Raw genomic sequence first — 14,820 nt, 5'->3', positions numbered from 1 at the left:
CTAGTACTTTGCGTGCACCATGTAATATTTAAAATTTATATATAAAGAAAATGAAAATTTCACAAATATCATCGAAGTTCTAGAATTAACTAAAATAACAAGTTAGGGGTGAATGTGAGCATCCCATTTGTGAAGATTATAACATATCAATAAAAATTATTTACCTTAATCATGGAAGTGGAGACTTCTAAATGATATCTTAGCGTATCAACTAAGAAAATGCAATTTACATTCAAACAAATAGATTCTCAATGATCTTTTTCCCCCTATTTTTTGGTTGAGGGGTTAAGAGGGTTTGTTGGCATCCTACATGACGATATACAAAGTTTTAACCAAGCCACTGCTGGGCACGGCGATCTCCACTACCTCCAACAGAATGCCGAATGCTGATCTTTTCGGTAGAATATTTTTGCTGAAGCCATTCAAATCCATTAACATCAAGTTTCCCATTTACAGATTTCCCTTGCTTCCTACGAGTTTGTTGTTCTCGTATAGAAGCCCAAAGTTTCTCTATGGCATCCCTTTGTCGAGTTGTGAACCTCGCTACGTTATCAAATGCGTGCTTAACTAAGATGTCTATAACTGTTTGGCACCTACAAAAGAAAAAAACTTGAACTCTTAGGATAAAAAATTTATAAAAAATACATTGGAGAAGGCACAAAGCATGAGCATTTAAGAAACTCAAGAAACATTTCCTCATAAGTAGGCATTGACTATTACCACGGAGTCTTATATCTTCGAGCAGCAATCTCAAGACATGTAATCAAGGCCTCCCTTTGTGACTTGATGAATCTTTTATTCTCTTCTACTTCCACATTGATCTTGGCTGTTGCATCTTTCTTTCCCTTAATGAAACCTTTTTTAACTACAGTAGAAAGCATGGCGTTGAGCCCAAATGGATCGGACTCTTCCAAATGTTCTTTGGCTGAAACAACAACTAATACATCCGGCTTCAGTGCACCATCTTCATCTGTCGATTCTGTTTCATCTTGCAGAGCTGCCTCTTCATCTCTGTCATCATCCTCAGTTGCAACAGGGAGATTAGCTATGGCTTCTTTAATCCGTCCAGCTGTTTTTGAAAACTATATGGACAAAACGAATAGTCAGCCATGGTTAAAAAAATATGAAACATATGTTGGTAGTTCAGGACTACCACAAATTAAGTACTATAACATGTCCGTCATTATCAATCCTGGGGCCAAGCTATACCCCAAAACTAAGATATGATATGATGCACAAATTGTACTTTTAATTTCCTATATGAAAAGATAAAAATAAAAACATGATGCATCAAAAATCAAGATCTACATCATCCAAGCAGCATTAGAAACACACCATAACAAAACTCGATGCCTATATGCCTATACGTCATCATCAATTGGATGACGACCAGGAAGTAAATAGAACATTCTTCATCACGGCTTACAAGTAAAACTTTCCGCTGCACTCCCAAGAACAGAGAAATATTTGGTAGTAAAAATAGGGGAGGGGCTATTTGAATCCTAAACATCTCTGTTGGAAAGACCATGAGATGTAAGTTGAGCTCAAGGCCCTTGGCAGGAACAAAGATAAATTCGAGTCCCAAAAACCACTTAACCAATTGAAGCCACTGTCTCTAGGTTTTCTAAAAGTAATTGGCAAACTCATACTAAAATGGAAACCAAAATGAGTTCCCATACAACACAATTTCTCTATAAATAAATAAAAAAATAAAAAATAAAAAAACATAATTTTTCATGTGGACATGAGCTTTCAATCTATTATAATTAAGTGTATTACATTCAGACCAAATAAATAAATAAAAATCTAGATACAATTATCTGAAGAGAATAAAATTTAAGCTGAACAACAAAAAATGTGCTTATGTTTATTTATTTAATTACACTTATTACAGATTTTACTCCATTTTCTAATGGATTTTCATACATATATCTATATAATAAAACTGCAGAAAAATCTTAGGCAATGATGTACCATGATAATGACAAGTAAAATGAATCAAAGAACGCTTATCAGTTTCCTTATCAGAGTAGAAGACAAAACAAGTCTAAAAATCGGATCACAGAATTAAAATCCTTGTCTATAATTTCCTTCGTTGAGACAGCCTCTTCTGACTTTCAATAGAAGTCAACATTATAATCAAATGCTGTCTTTGAAATTTTAAAGTTCCTCCGACTCCAAGATTTATAGCCTTGGGTCAGAATATAACTAACAGGAATATTTAACATCAAACAGAAAGTCTATGAACAAAAAAAAAAAAAAAAAAAAAAAGCATCACACCAAAAGAATCTAAACTGTGTTTTGCCCTTATTTTAATGGAGGTGACATCCCTGTTCATTTTCATATGTCCATTTTCACCATAATTCAGAATTATTGTGATCCTAGTAAAATCTTAACTTGAGGGTAAAATTGTCAATATCCCTCAATTGCTCTTTCCTTACAAACATCTAGTGATCTACCTATGTTATTCCTCAGAGTAAACTTATGAACCTTTTTAGGGTAGATGTATATATCCTTATCAGCACTCGCATCTAGGTATTTGTCAATCCAGCACAAAATCTAGTATCCTGAGTACCGTATTAGTCAGCCACTTGAATAATCTAAGCTTCTCTTTAAGCCAAAACTTTTTCCCAGTGTAACATAACTGAAGAAGACTAGCATATTTATGAAATTCTACAACGAGGAAAAAATAATCTTTTACTTAAACACACATTCATCATGTGCAAGACAACTAGTGACAAACTCAGGGAATTTCCTCTTCCCACAAGAGGGGATAGAGGGTGAGATCGTGGTTCAAACTTCAAAAACCACCTGGTGCATGTGTATCTTACCAATAAAAAGAATGAGGAAACATGAAACCAAAGATCTGTGAGATGCAAAAAACCAAGATCGGAGAAAAAAAGGATCACAGCATAGACACAAGAACACCAGATTTATGAGATTCACCCAAATTATCAATGGAGCTTCTGCATCTTCTACAATGAAGATAATAAATGGAGTTAGAAGGATTTTTTTTTTTTTTTTAATAGGCAAGAAAGTTATATATATATATATATATATTTGATAAGTTAGGCAAGAAAGTAATATTATTAAAAAAGAAATAGAAGAAAGAATATAGGGTGTTCACGATAATGAACAAAAAACAACACAAAAAATAGAGAAACAAAGGACTCAAAAAGCTATGCTAAGAGACAATAGAAAATCATTAAGAGAAGAACAATCCAAGAGACCCCAACACTGAGACCAATCTAAGAGAGTCCACTGGCACCAATCTATCAACTAAGCCAAAGATTTCTCAGTATCCTTGGAAGAACGCCGATTATGTTTTGTCCAAATAATCCACATCAGACAGCCTAAAACCAAATTCCAAATATCGGAATTATGTTTCCCAAGCCATTGTTGCCAACAAAATAATAAGTTACCAACAGAACTTGGCATGACCCAACGAATCCCAAATAGCTGAAGCATATGCACCCACAAAGAATGAGCTAACAAACAAAAAATAAGAAGGTGACCCATAGATTCCTCATTACAACATGTACAACAATGATTTGCCAAGGGGTGACCTTGAAGTATAAGATTATCCAATGTAAGAATATCGTAATATATATTTAGTACAGTTCTTATTCAAATATTACTAGGGTTGCAACATCCCTCAATTGTTTAGAAGACTGATAACTCGCAGATCTTAAACTCTTCTTCCTTAAAACTCTTCTAGATTGGGTTACAGTGTTTGGCTTTCGTTTTTTTTCTTCAGTCCATGGTTTCATGGACTTTTGTACTTTATGCACTTGATTTGTTTTTGTCCTTGATGTATACTTCTTGTATACTCAGGTGACACCCCTCTTCTTTTTAATATATTCTTATTACTTATCAAAAAAAAAAAAAGACTAATAACTCAGGCTTTGTTTGGGAGTAAAATGTATTTAAGTAAGGGAAAGGAATGGAATAGAATAAAGTAACTTTGTTTGCATATTTTAAAATAAAGGAATGGAAGGTAAGTAACTTTGTTTGGGAGTAATATAGAGAGAAAGGAATGAAATCATTTTATAACAATATTACTATTAGACCCCTATTTTAAAATAAAGGGCTAAATATATTGGGATATTTTGGAAGTTCTAGTAAAAAAATTCATTAAATCTAGTTCCTTCCCCCCAATTTCTCCCAATTTTAGGATGAATGAAAATTTGAGGTTTTGAGGGAATAGAGAGGAATAAGTGTTTCCTCTTACCCATTCTATTCCATCCAATTTAAACTCCCAAACAAAAAAATGGACTTTCCATTCCTTCCATTAAAACTCTCAAACAAAGAAAGGAAAGAATATTCTAAAATTATTCTTTTCATTCATTCCTCCCAAACCAGCTGTCAATGAAACTAAGCTATTGCATAATAATTTTTGGAGCATCATTGTGTTTTAAAATAATTAAGCATGGTTAATTCCAAAACAAATAAGACTTTATATACAATGCAAAATTAATCAAGATTGACTCAAGAAAGAAGCATGGTAAAATACTATTATCAATTTGCACTGTGGTTAATTCTTTTGTTGTCAATAGGTTACTTTCACGCCAATCCTAACAGTTGATCTTTGACCATTCCAAAGACATAGCACGTAATATGGCCCTCACATTAATTAGCTAAAAGCTCCTTGTCCAAACAAATGAGGTGCAACATCTAAAACCTATTAAATTCCTCACATACGCAAGTGTGTAGAAGTGTGTGTGTAAGAAAGCATGTGTATGCAAAAGGACCCTGCAGACCTAGCCAGATGTAATCTCACATTCATCTTTGGCTAAAAAAAAGAGGAAAAGAAAAAGAAAATTATGCATGTGAAAAAGCTAGGGCAACAAAAAAAATTTCTGGGGGGAAGGGGAAAAAAAAAAGGCAAACACCATATTTGGTCCTTAAAGTTTGGCCAATTTACCAATCCATCCCTAAAGCTTCAAAAGTAGCAATTTCTTCATTAAAATGACATAGAATTCTCTAATTTTGTCCCTAAAATCATAAGTGTACGGTATGTTGTGTACTTTTACTAACTCGTCATGCTTTGAGATCATCCTTATCTAATCAATGATAGCCAAAATGAAATGATTGAAAAGCTAGCAAAGTTAGATGCAAAGCTACCAATTTTGTTTTTTTCGACGTTAAACGTACAGCTAAATGAGATTATTATATTCAACAATTTCTTGTAATGTTATCTTTCCAGACTTTGCTATTAGCCAATTTCATGCAAGATTTTTTAGCCAAACCAAAATGTCAAGACACTAATTTGAGGAGGAAATTAGACCTATTCCAAAAGCTTAAAATGTTAGAAAATGATGAATTTAATCATTATTCTAACACTCGTCTTCATGTGTGGTCCCAGACTTCCCCTTTATAAGCAGAGCTCAATACATTGGATTTTTAAATAGGAGGTAGATTAGAGACCAGTCTCAAGCTCAGAACTACCTGCTTTGATACCATGATAAATTACCACTTATCCCAAACATTTCAGTTATTAGGATATAATAAATAATCATTATTCGAACAATACATAACTTAAACTCATCATGTTGTTTAACTACATTGTTTTTGAAATCAATCATGTAGTTTTGTATTTGTCTTTCTATGTTAGCATCTCAGCAAGCTTGACAGATGGGTTATGTACACCTAAGTGCAGTGCCATCATGCCGTCTTCTACCTCCAGAATTTTAAAAGCTTTATATCACAAGACACCCCATACTACCTGAACCCACAGCCATGTCATGTGCTTAGATAGTGTCATAGTGTCATCTCAAACGAGAAAGATAAGTTTCCATTGACTCAATGTTTACATGAGCCAGATCTAAAAACAAGAATTTGAAAAAAGAATTTATTTTGGTAACTGCAAATTATTTAGATACATTTACATAAATGCATTATAGAAGTAGTATCATACATAAAGAATAATTTTTATTAGTAAGAGGAGAATGTTAAGTAAACAGGATATATACAAGAACTCTTAAGAAATTACAATCTAAAGTTCGAAAGATCAATACAAATAGTATCCAATTCCAAGAGAGACCTACGTCACCTACCACAAACAATACCTGAGAATTTCCATTTGACAAAAGAAAACTCAAATATGTGGCAAGCTAAGTATGAAATTTAAAACATACGAAGTGGACCAACACTGCCTAAGGCCTTCATCCAATCATACAAAGATCTAAGAAATAAGGACTTAGCTGAAACAAAATTGAAATTTAAAAACAAGAATTTCAAAAAAGAATTTATTTTGGTAACTGCAAATTATTTAGATACGTTTACATAAATGCATTATAGAAGTAGTATCATACATAAAGAATAATTTTTATTAGTAAGAGGAGAATGTTAAGTACACAGGATATATACAAGAACTCTTAAGAAATTACAATCTAAAGTTCAAAAGATCAATACAAATAGTATCCAATTCCAAGCGAGACCTACGTCACCTACCACAAACAATACCTGAGAATTTCCATTTGACAAAACTCACAAAAGAAAACTCAAATATGTGGCAACCTAAGTACGAATTCTAAAACATAAGAAGTGGACCAACACTGCCTAAGGCCTTCATCCAATCATACAAAGATCTAAGAAATAAGGACTTAACTGATACAAAATTGAGATTTTCAAATTTTGCTACTTGATTGGTAGGCAAATTATCCCTGGCAGAAAGCAAGCAACAAATAAACATAGAAAAATAATTTCAACTCCACTAAGGACATAAATACTATTTTTTTTCAAAGAACATCTAAGGAATAGTTTTCCTTTTTTTATCTTTTATTTTTTACTAAATTTCTGTTCATTTTATGGTTATATTAACTAGGGTATGACATAGAAAACAACATATAATTGAAAAACTTAAATTTGGGAGTATATAATGACATGACACAAAACAGCAAATGCAACACGTACAATATAAAAAATATATATTATCAATACTCATCATAAAAGGCAAACAATGCCAATAATCTGAAAGAAATTAAAGTTTCATTGCCTTGTAGAAAACACTGCCAAGATGACCTAAAGGCTGTATGGACCAGAATTAAAGAAATACGAGGGCTACATTTGATATCTTTAAAGATTTTAACCTTATTTAAGTTCTTTTCCTACTTCACAAGAAAACCAAACCCCTAGTCTCCAAAAGAGCTCATTTTCTTCATCTTCATTTACACCAAAAAGAAAAGCACTTAAACAGCCTGACTTAACTTCACGCATATTAATGTTATGTACCCACTCATTGCTTTTTTTGTACATGTAACATATCAATATCAATGTCACCACAATCTCATTAAATAAGATAAACAAATGCTCTTAATTGATGTTACAAATACAATTTTAAATAAAGAAATACGAGGGCTACATTTGATATCTTTAAAGATTTTAACCTTATTTAAGTTCTTTTCCTACTTCACAAGAAAACCAAACCCCTAGTCTCCAAAAGAGCTCATTTTCTTCATCTTCATTTACACCAAAAAGAAAAGCACTTAAACAGCCTGACTTAACTTCACGCATATTAATGTTATGTACCCACTCATTGCTTTTTTTGTACATGTAACATATCAATATCAATGTCACCACAATCTCATTAAATAAGATAAACAAATGCTCTTAATTGATGTTACAAATACAATTTTAAATCAGATTTCTATATCCAACCCATACAACAAAGATTTCTTCATTCTTCTAAAACTACCGAAAAATTAAAGCAACATAGACGTTCAAGGGAAAATACTCATGCACAAATTGACAATGTACATATTCCCATTCTGTAAATGGATAAGAGCACTGTATTTGACTTTGATAACAAAAATTATGCTGGTACATCAACTAAGACATACTAAATTCTTGACATAACTTGTTGCATACCTTAATATGCTTCTCATTAACTCAAAATATGAAGAAAATTGTTAAATAAATGAATCAGCCAATAGAATGACTAAAAGGTAGCACAAGTAAAGTTCATACCACAAAGCTGTCATCAGTGTATAAATCATTTGCATCCACCACCATGATCATCCATGTAGTTAGTTGATTCTTTTGCTTCTTATTGAGACACTACAGTCAATACATAAGTTTAGACAATTGATAAGGAAGATGTTTTCTTCTTTACGAAAGATTGATAAGTGATAACTAACAGAAAAATAAACTCATGTATGCAAAAAGACCAGAATCTTACTTCTGTGACATCTTGTGCGGCTGAGAACAATGCATGATAATCTGCTCGCACTGAAGGATCCGTACGAGAAGTGGACGAAGACATTGCAGCTTCTAGTAGGGCAAAGAAGTGATCACTAGTTCCTGGCTTCACACTTCCCGCTTGAATCAGCTGGATGGCCAACTTTGAAGCCTTACCAAACTTTGTGGGATTCTTGATATGCGAAGCTATTTTTTGCATGGCCTCTATAATTTGCTTCTCTGAGGCATCGGTTGTGGTTTTGAACCTCAAGCGTTTTTCAGGTGCAGCAGCTGCAAATTTCAATGAACATGTCAGCTTCATTTCAAGAGACTAATATTTCATAAGAGACACAAACAAGAAGATAAACAGAGTTTATATATGGAAATCCAAAAAAATGAGACATTCTACAGATCTAGTTTGTCACTAAGAACATGTAGGTGCAAAAGTAGCAACATCTTGGGTTCTATGCTTTGATTTCTTGTATTGTCTTGCTAATCTAGTAAACTTCATCTATGGAGGACTGTAATTTGCATTGCTCAATTGAGTACGTTACGCATTCCACATACAACGAAAAATTCAAAGCTTAAAAATCCTTTTACTTTCTTTTCCTGCAATTTCTTACTAACCAAACATTCTCTATAGTCATTCAAATTCAACAGAACCTTCGACAGAAAGTATATCATCTTAAAGTCCATATACAAGCATCATGCCGGAACATCAACCCAGACAAACTCAAAATCTCTCACAGACCCATACTCCTATTGAGTTAATGCAAAAAAGCAACACAAGAAATAGAATCAAGATATTCAATTCAATCTTCAATGTTAAGACCCCAAAACACTCTTCTGCTTCTTCTTCTTTTTTGGCTTTCTCAGCAACCAAACAAAATATGGAAGTAAAATCAGACAAATACAGCAATGAAAAAAGCAAGACAAGTTGAAACTCATGAAACCCATATTCCAAAAAGTGATTTTTGTTGATTTCAGAGAGATGAACTTAACACTCAAAATTGAAAATCATGAAACCCATTTGCCAAAATGTAAATTGGTTGCTTCTAAAGAGCTGAACTAAACACCGCAAAATTGGGTTTTGAAAACAAAAGGCAAAGCAGTTCCAAATAACAAAGTGGGGAAAGAAAGAATAGTAACCTTCCGGTTCTGGGAATGGCTCAGTGGGTTTGGGTTTGGGTTTGGGGCGCTTGAGTGCGCTCTTGAGGACTGGAATCGGAGGCGGAACTGGCGAAGAAAAAGAAGAAGGAGAAGAAGTAGTAGTAGTAGTGTTGTGTCGTTGTTGTTTTTTTTCTTCTTCTTCTTCTTGTGGCTTTTGTTGGGAAGGAGGAGGCAAGCCTTCGAAGAGGTTGTCACCCATCCCTGATCTCTCTGTCTCTGTCTTTCTCTCTCTCTTACTCTCTGTGTGTCTCTGTAATCTGTATGTATCTGTGGGTGAAGAATCACAGGGCAACAAATTTACAAATCAAGTAGAAAGGGTGTTTTTAATCGGGTGTGTATTTTAGATCGCCACAATTGTCTTTGTAGCTTTTTATTTTTTTGCAATTTGATGTATCCACAATCGGCCTCTTTTTTTTTTTTCTTTTTCTTTTTTTTTTCTTCTTTTTCTTTTTTTTTTCTTTTTCCTAAATAATAGTATTATTTTTACAAATTGTTTTTATTAATTAAGACTGTTTTTAAAATTAATTTTTTTTTATAAAATTTTAAAACAAGGACATACTTTTTTGGTTAACAATATTTTTTTTATGGTACTTGATAATATTTTTAATAATTTTTTTTTTTTAGAATACTAAGTACGGTAACACACACATGAGGAGATGGGAGAATGTCTTAAAGAAATTGACAGTCTAATATTTTTTAAAATATTAGTTCAATAATCAATTTTTTTTTTTTTGGTGGAAGAACTAATCAAGATTTTTTTTTATAAAATAAAAATTATACTTTCCCTAATCTAAATATATATGTGTGTAAAGCTCACACCGTCCTTTATCTTCCACACTTCACAAGTATTTATATTTGTGGAGTGACTATTACACCAAGACTATGTGGTGATAATCAAGATTGTTTTTGAAAGTACTTGAAACATATCACACCAAGGCTATGTGATATTTCTTTTGAGAGAAAGAATCATAGCCTTTTTTTTTATTAAATTTATACCATGAATTAGTTATTGACCTTCGACATAATGCAATCCAACATTTAATTTATCATAACACTCTTTTTATTTTGGGGAAAAATAAATTTAATTTTAGCAATATAAAACTATTTAGAAAAGGTAGAATATCTTCCAACCATATCAATATTCCTTCCATCCTTTATTCAAATATTAATATTCCCTCTCTCTCTCTCTCTCTCTCTCTTTCTATATATATATATATATATATTCCTTATTCCCTCTCTCTCTCTCTCTCTCTCTCTCTCTTTCTATATATATATATATATATATATATTCCTAACATGTTAAACTAAACAGGGAGCTACTAAATTTTCTTGAGAAATGCTTCATCTATAATGATTTCATAACAAATCTTAGATGATAAGTTGTTATTGTTTCTAATTTAAACTTACCACTGAAATTATTTTTTTACCACTAGTAACAACGTGTCATTTAAAATTTGTAATGAAAATGTTATGGACATTGCATTGTTCATATGGACATGAGAGAGAGAAATATCACATAATAACCTCACTTTGTTTCTTGTCAACTCATACAAGTTTGTTTGGCTTGAGCTTAATTGCTTAGTTTTTAACTTTTATGTACAACTTTTTAAAACCTCATTTTTTTTTCTCACTTTGTCAAGGTATAAGTATGCTTTAGCATACTTTCAACAAAAAAATATGCACCACAAATTCTATAACCCCATGGGTTGTTAAAGCTTCTACATCTTCCACATTTGATCCCATTGACTATAGTGATGTAATCTTTTTTCTTAAGTAATCTTTCTTTTTTGTGTCAATAAATTCTATAGTTACAATGAGGAGAGAGGATTTGAATCTTATATATTTCCTTGAAAACACCATAAAGTACCAACTAAATAAGCTACAATTAAGAAGTGTTCACGTACTGATCGATGCGATTTTCCGCCATATTTAGCACCGCACCACGTGGTGCGGTTTTCCTAAAACCCTTACCACACCGCACTTTAATCAATTGGTCACCATGTGGTACAGTGCAGTCTTTGATTGTGTGGTGTGGTGGGGTTTGGTTTGGTTTGTTATTATATATATCACAAATATATACTAAATATATATTACAAATATATTTAATATATGCTAAATAACTATTTAATATATGTTAAATATTTACAAAATCTATATTAAATATAAAATAAAACTTATATATTAATTGGTGTTGTACAGTTTTAATATATAATATATATTTAATCAAACTGGAAGGCATAGTTCATATAATATACATTTAACATAAAATTATATATATATATATGTGTGTGTGTGTGTGTGTGTGTGTGTGAGTGCAGTGTGGTTACACCATTTTTGCGAGCGGTTTTGGTAGGTTTAAATGCGGTCCAAGTGGTTTCATGAACACCCCTAGCAAGCTACAAGGCTTTTCACAAAAAAATACCCATTACCAAAACCTATTTTATTTGCTATGCACAAATCCTAATATCCTATTCTATTTGGCCAAGATTTCCTCTTTGTTCATTTTTTTTAATTATTATTATTATTGTTTAAAATAGAGATTATCACAATGTGACAAATTATTATTGGATCATCAGTTTAGTTTAACACCAATCTGTTGAATATTAGCTCTGATACCATGTTAAATGGAGAATATTATCAAACGCAACATGTTGTGTATGCTAGAGTGGATGCGGAAGAGGAAAGCATAGAATAGGAACATCAAGAACACGAGGGTTACGTGGTTCAGCCTTGACGGCCTACATCCACGGAGGAATCCCTTAAGGGCTACATTTTTATTGTGTAGGAGTGTAGTACAATAACCTTGTGTTACAATGAACCCTAACATGAGTATATATAGGCGACAAACCCTAGACTACTAGTACAAGCAGGAATGGACTTGGGCCTATTACATTGGGCTAATATGACTAATATATATCTCTAACACCCTCCCTCAAACTCAAGGCGGAAGCTCGATGAAGGCTTGAGGTTGGATAAACATGAGAAGATCACTTGGAGATGCCTTGAAGAATGCCTTTGAAGAAACCACAATGAAGAATGTGCCAATTGACCAATTTCGGAGTTTCAAATGAAGAAACGGAGTCCAAAATTGGAATCTACGCGAAAAACTGAGCAAGATAGGCCTTTTCGAAAATTTTGACTTTTGGTCAAGGTCAACGCAAAAAGTCAAAGTCAACTGGTCCAGGTCAAAGTCAACGGATACTGGTCCGGGTCGGTTCCGGGTTTCCGGGTCGGGTCACGGATCGGGTAGCAAGGCCGATGATGTCATCCTATGACGTGTCGCTGATGTGGACTAGGGCTGATGTGGACGTGCTGCGTGGCTGCTGACGTGGAGTGATGACGTCATCAGGTGACGTCAGATGACATCAGCCGCAGTTTCCGGCGCGTGGCAGGAGCGTGCATGTTCACCGGCGCGTGGAGTAGAAGCCCGAAATCCCAGTGGCGCGTGAGGGCGCGTGCGGTCTCATATGGCTGCCGAAATTTCAGGTTCTGTTGATCGGTCGACGTGGAGGCCGTAGGGACGGCGCGTGTACCAATAAGACTACCTGGAAATAGGAATCTGAGGCGGCGCGTGGGAGGTTTACCGGAGACATCTGCGGCGCGTGGAGGCGCGTGGCAACGCTTAGGGTGACCAGATTTCTGGGTTTTGGTCGCCGGAGGTTGTGGAGCACTTCTATGGTGTTGGTTTCATCAGACGAAGCTTGAATTTGCACAGATCTGAGAAGTTGAGTCACGTCTTTGCTTGAGTTTGTGGATCTTTGACACAACACTGAGCCACGGTGGCTGCAAGATGCCATGGAGTCTAGATTCAACAGAGAAGCATGTGTGACTTCTGATGGTGGTGTGCACATAAGAATCTTCTTTGCTTGGTAGAGATTTTGTTTAATGCCAAGAACGAAGTTTGGCTCTGATACCATGTTGAATATTAGCTCTGATACCATGTTAAATGGAGAATATTATCAAACGCAATGTGTTATACCATGTTGTGTATGCTAGAGTGGATGCGAAAGAGGAAAGCATAGAATAGGAACATCAAGAACACGAGGGTTACGTGGTTCAGCCTTGACGGCCTACATCCACGGAGGAATCCCTTAAGGGCTACATCTTTATTGTGTAGGAGTGTAGTACAATAACCTTGTGTTACAATGAACCCTAACATGAGTATATATAGGCGACAAACCCTAGACTACTAGTACAAGCAGGAATGGACTTGGGCCTATTACATTGGGCTAATATGACTAATATATATCTCTAACAAGAACATGAAAATTCGGCGATTCTTTATTAAAATTCATGTGTGTGACAAAATGTGTGGTACCCGGTCGGTTCTCACAATTCTATTTGATGTATGTCTCATCTCCTATGTGGTACAGTACTTGTTTACCGACTCATAGAAAACACAGAATGCGTTTATAATATAAACCTTGTATTCTTTGTTGATACGAAGGAAGGTTTCCATGTTATGGATCACAAGAACTACATAGCTGCGGACAGGATATCTGAATTGCCAAACCATCTTCAACAACATATTCTGTCTTACCTTTCCATCAACGAAGTTGTTCAATCCTCTGTACTTTCTAAGAGATGGAAACATGTATGGACTGCAGTTCCAGTCTTGGGATTTAACACAATCTTGTTTGGTTCTACAGAGGATAAGAAAAATCTGGATATTCAGAGAAAGTTACAGGACTTCTATATTTTTTTGGAAAAATCTTTAGAAAGCCGTCATAAGCAGAGGCTAACTATAAGGGAATTTATAAGTCACGGCTTGGACAAACGGAGTTTGAATTCCCGTGTTGACTGTTGGATTAACTATTTGGTTAAGAGTGATATCAAGAAGTTGAGCCTTCATTTTGTAGCAGGATATTATGACTTAGCTTAGAGCGTTTTGGTTGCAAAATCCATAACCGCATTGATTTTAAGGCAGTTTAAGTTGGATACAAACTGTGGTGATATTGTTAGAAATACTGAATAATTGTATTGTATTTCTTGATAAAAGAATATACATAGGTGCCTTTATATAGGAAGCATATGTGTGCAGTACAAGTAAATATGTGTGCTATACAAGTAACCTAACTGGGCCTAAAGCCCACAACACTATATACATTAACAGCCCCACTCAAACTCAAGGTGGATGTGAGACCAACTTGAGGTTGTCAACCAAAGTACGAAGGCGTCCCTTAGGATGTGACTTGGTGAAGATATCTGCAAGTTGATCTTTAGAGGAGACTGAGATCAGCTTGAGAGCACCATGGACAAGATGAAAACGGATAAAATGACAATCGATCTCAATGTGTTTAGTCCGTTCATGGAAGACATCATTGTGAGCAATATGAATAACACTCTGGTTGTCACAATAAAGAGGAGTAGCAGAGGATGTAGACACACCTAAGTCTTTGAGAAGTCATCGTAGCCAAAGGAGCTCAGATGTGGTATCAGCAAGGGCACGATATTCTGCTTCAGTACTGGAGC

General features: G+C 34.3%; 2 protein-coding genes across 2 annotated transcripts in view; one reads left to right on the top strand and one right to left on the bottom strand.

Moving 5' to 3' along the window:
- Nucleotides 1-144: 144 nt before the first annotated feature.
- On the bottom strand, nucleotides 145-9,710 carry LOC112038002 (uncharacterized). The gene is made up of 5 exons (XM_024070810.2): nucleotides 9,328-9,710; nucleotides 8,180-8,469; nucleotides 7,969-8,058; nucleotides 721-1,082; nucleotides 145-593 (listed from the first exon to the last, which is right to left on the bottom strand). The coding sequence occupies exons 1-5, from the start codon at nucleotides 9,545-9,547 to the stop codon at nucleotides 329-331; spliced, it is 1,227 nt and encodes a 408-aa protein (XP_023926578.2). The 5' UTR covers nucleotides 9,548-9,710; the 3' UTR covers nucleotides 145-328.
- A 4,100-nt stretch (nucleotides 9,711-13,810) lies between these two features.
- The window catches only part of LOC112037980 (F-box/LRR-repeat protein 25), a 4,134-nt gene continuing 3,124 nt past the window's right edge, over nucleotides 13,811-14,820 (top strand). The window contains exon 1 of the mRNA XM_065775910.1: nucleotides 13,811-14,150. Within this exon, the coding sequence (XP_065631982.1) occupies nucleotides 13,811-14,150 (340 nt within the window). The remainder of the gene's footprint in view (nucleotides 14,151-14,820) is intronic.

The sequence above is a fragment of the Quercus suber genome, unplaced genomic scaffold (genome assembly GCF_002906115.3).
Source record: "Quercus suber isolate HL8 unplaced genomic scaffold, Cork oak 2.0 scaffold_122, whole genome shotgun sequence".
Taxonomy (NCBI): domain Eukaryota; kingdom Viridiplantae; phylum Streptophyta; class Magnoliopsida; order Fagales; family Fagaceae; genus Quercus; species Quercus suber.
This window is presented reverse-complemented; position numbering and strand designations above follow the sequence as displayed.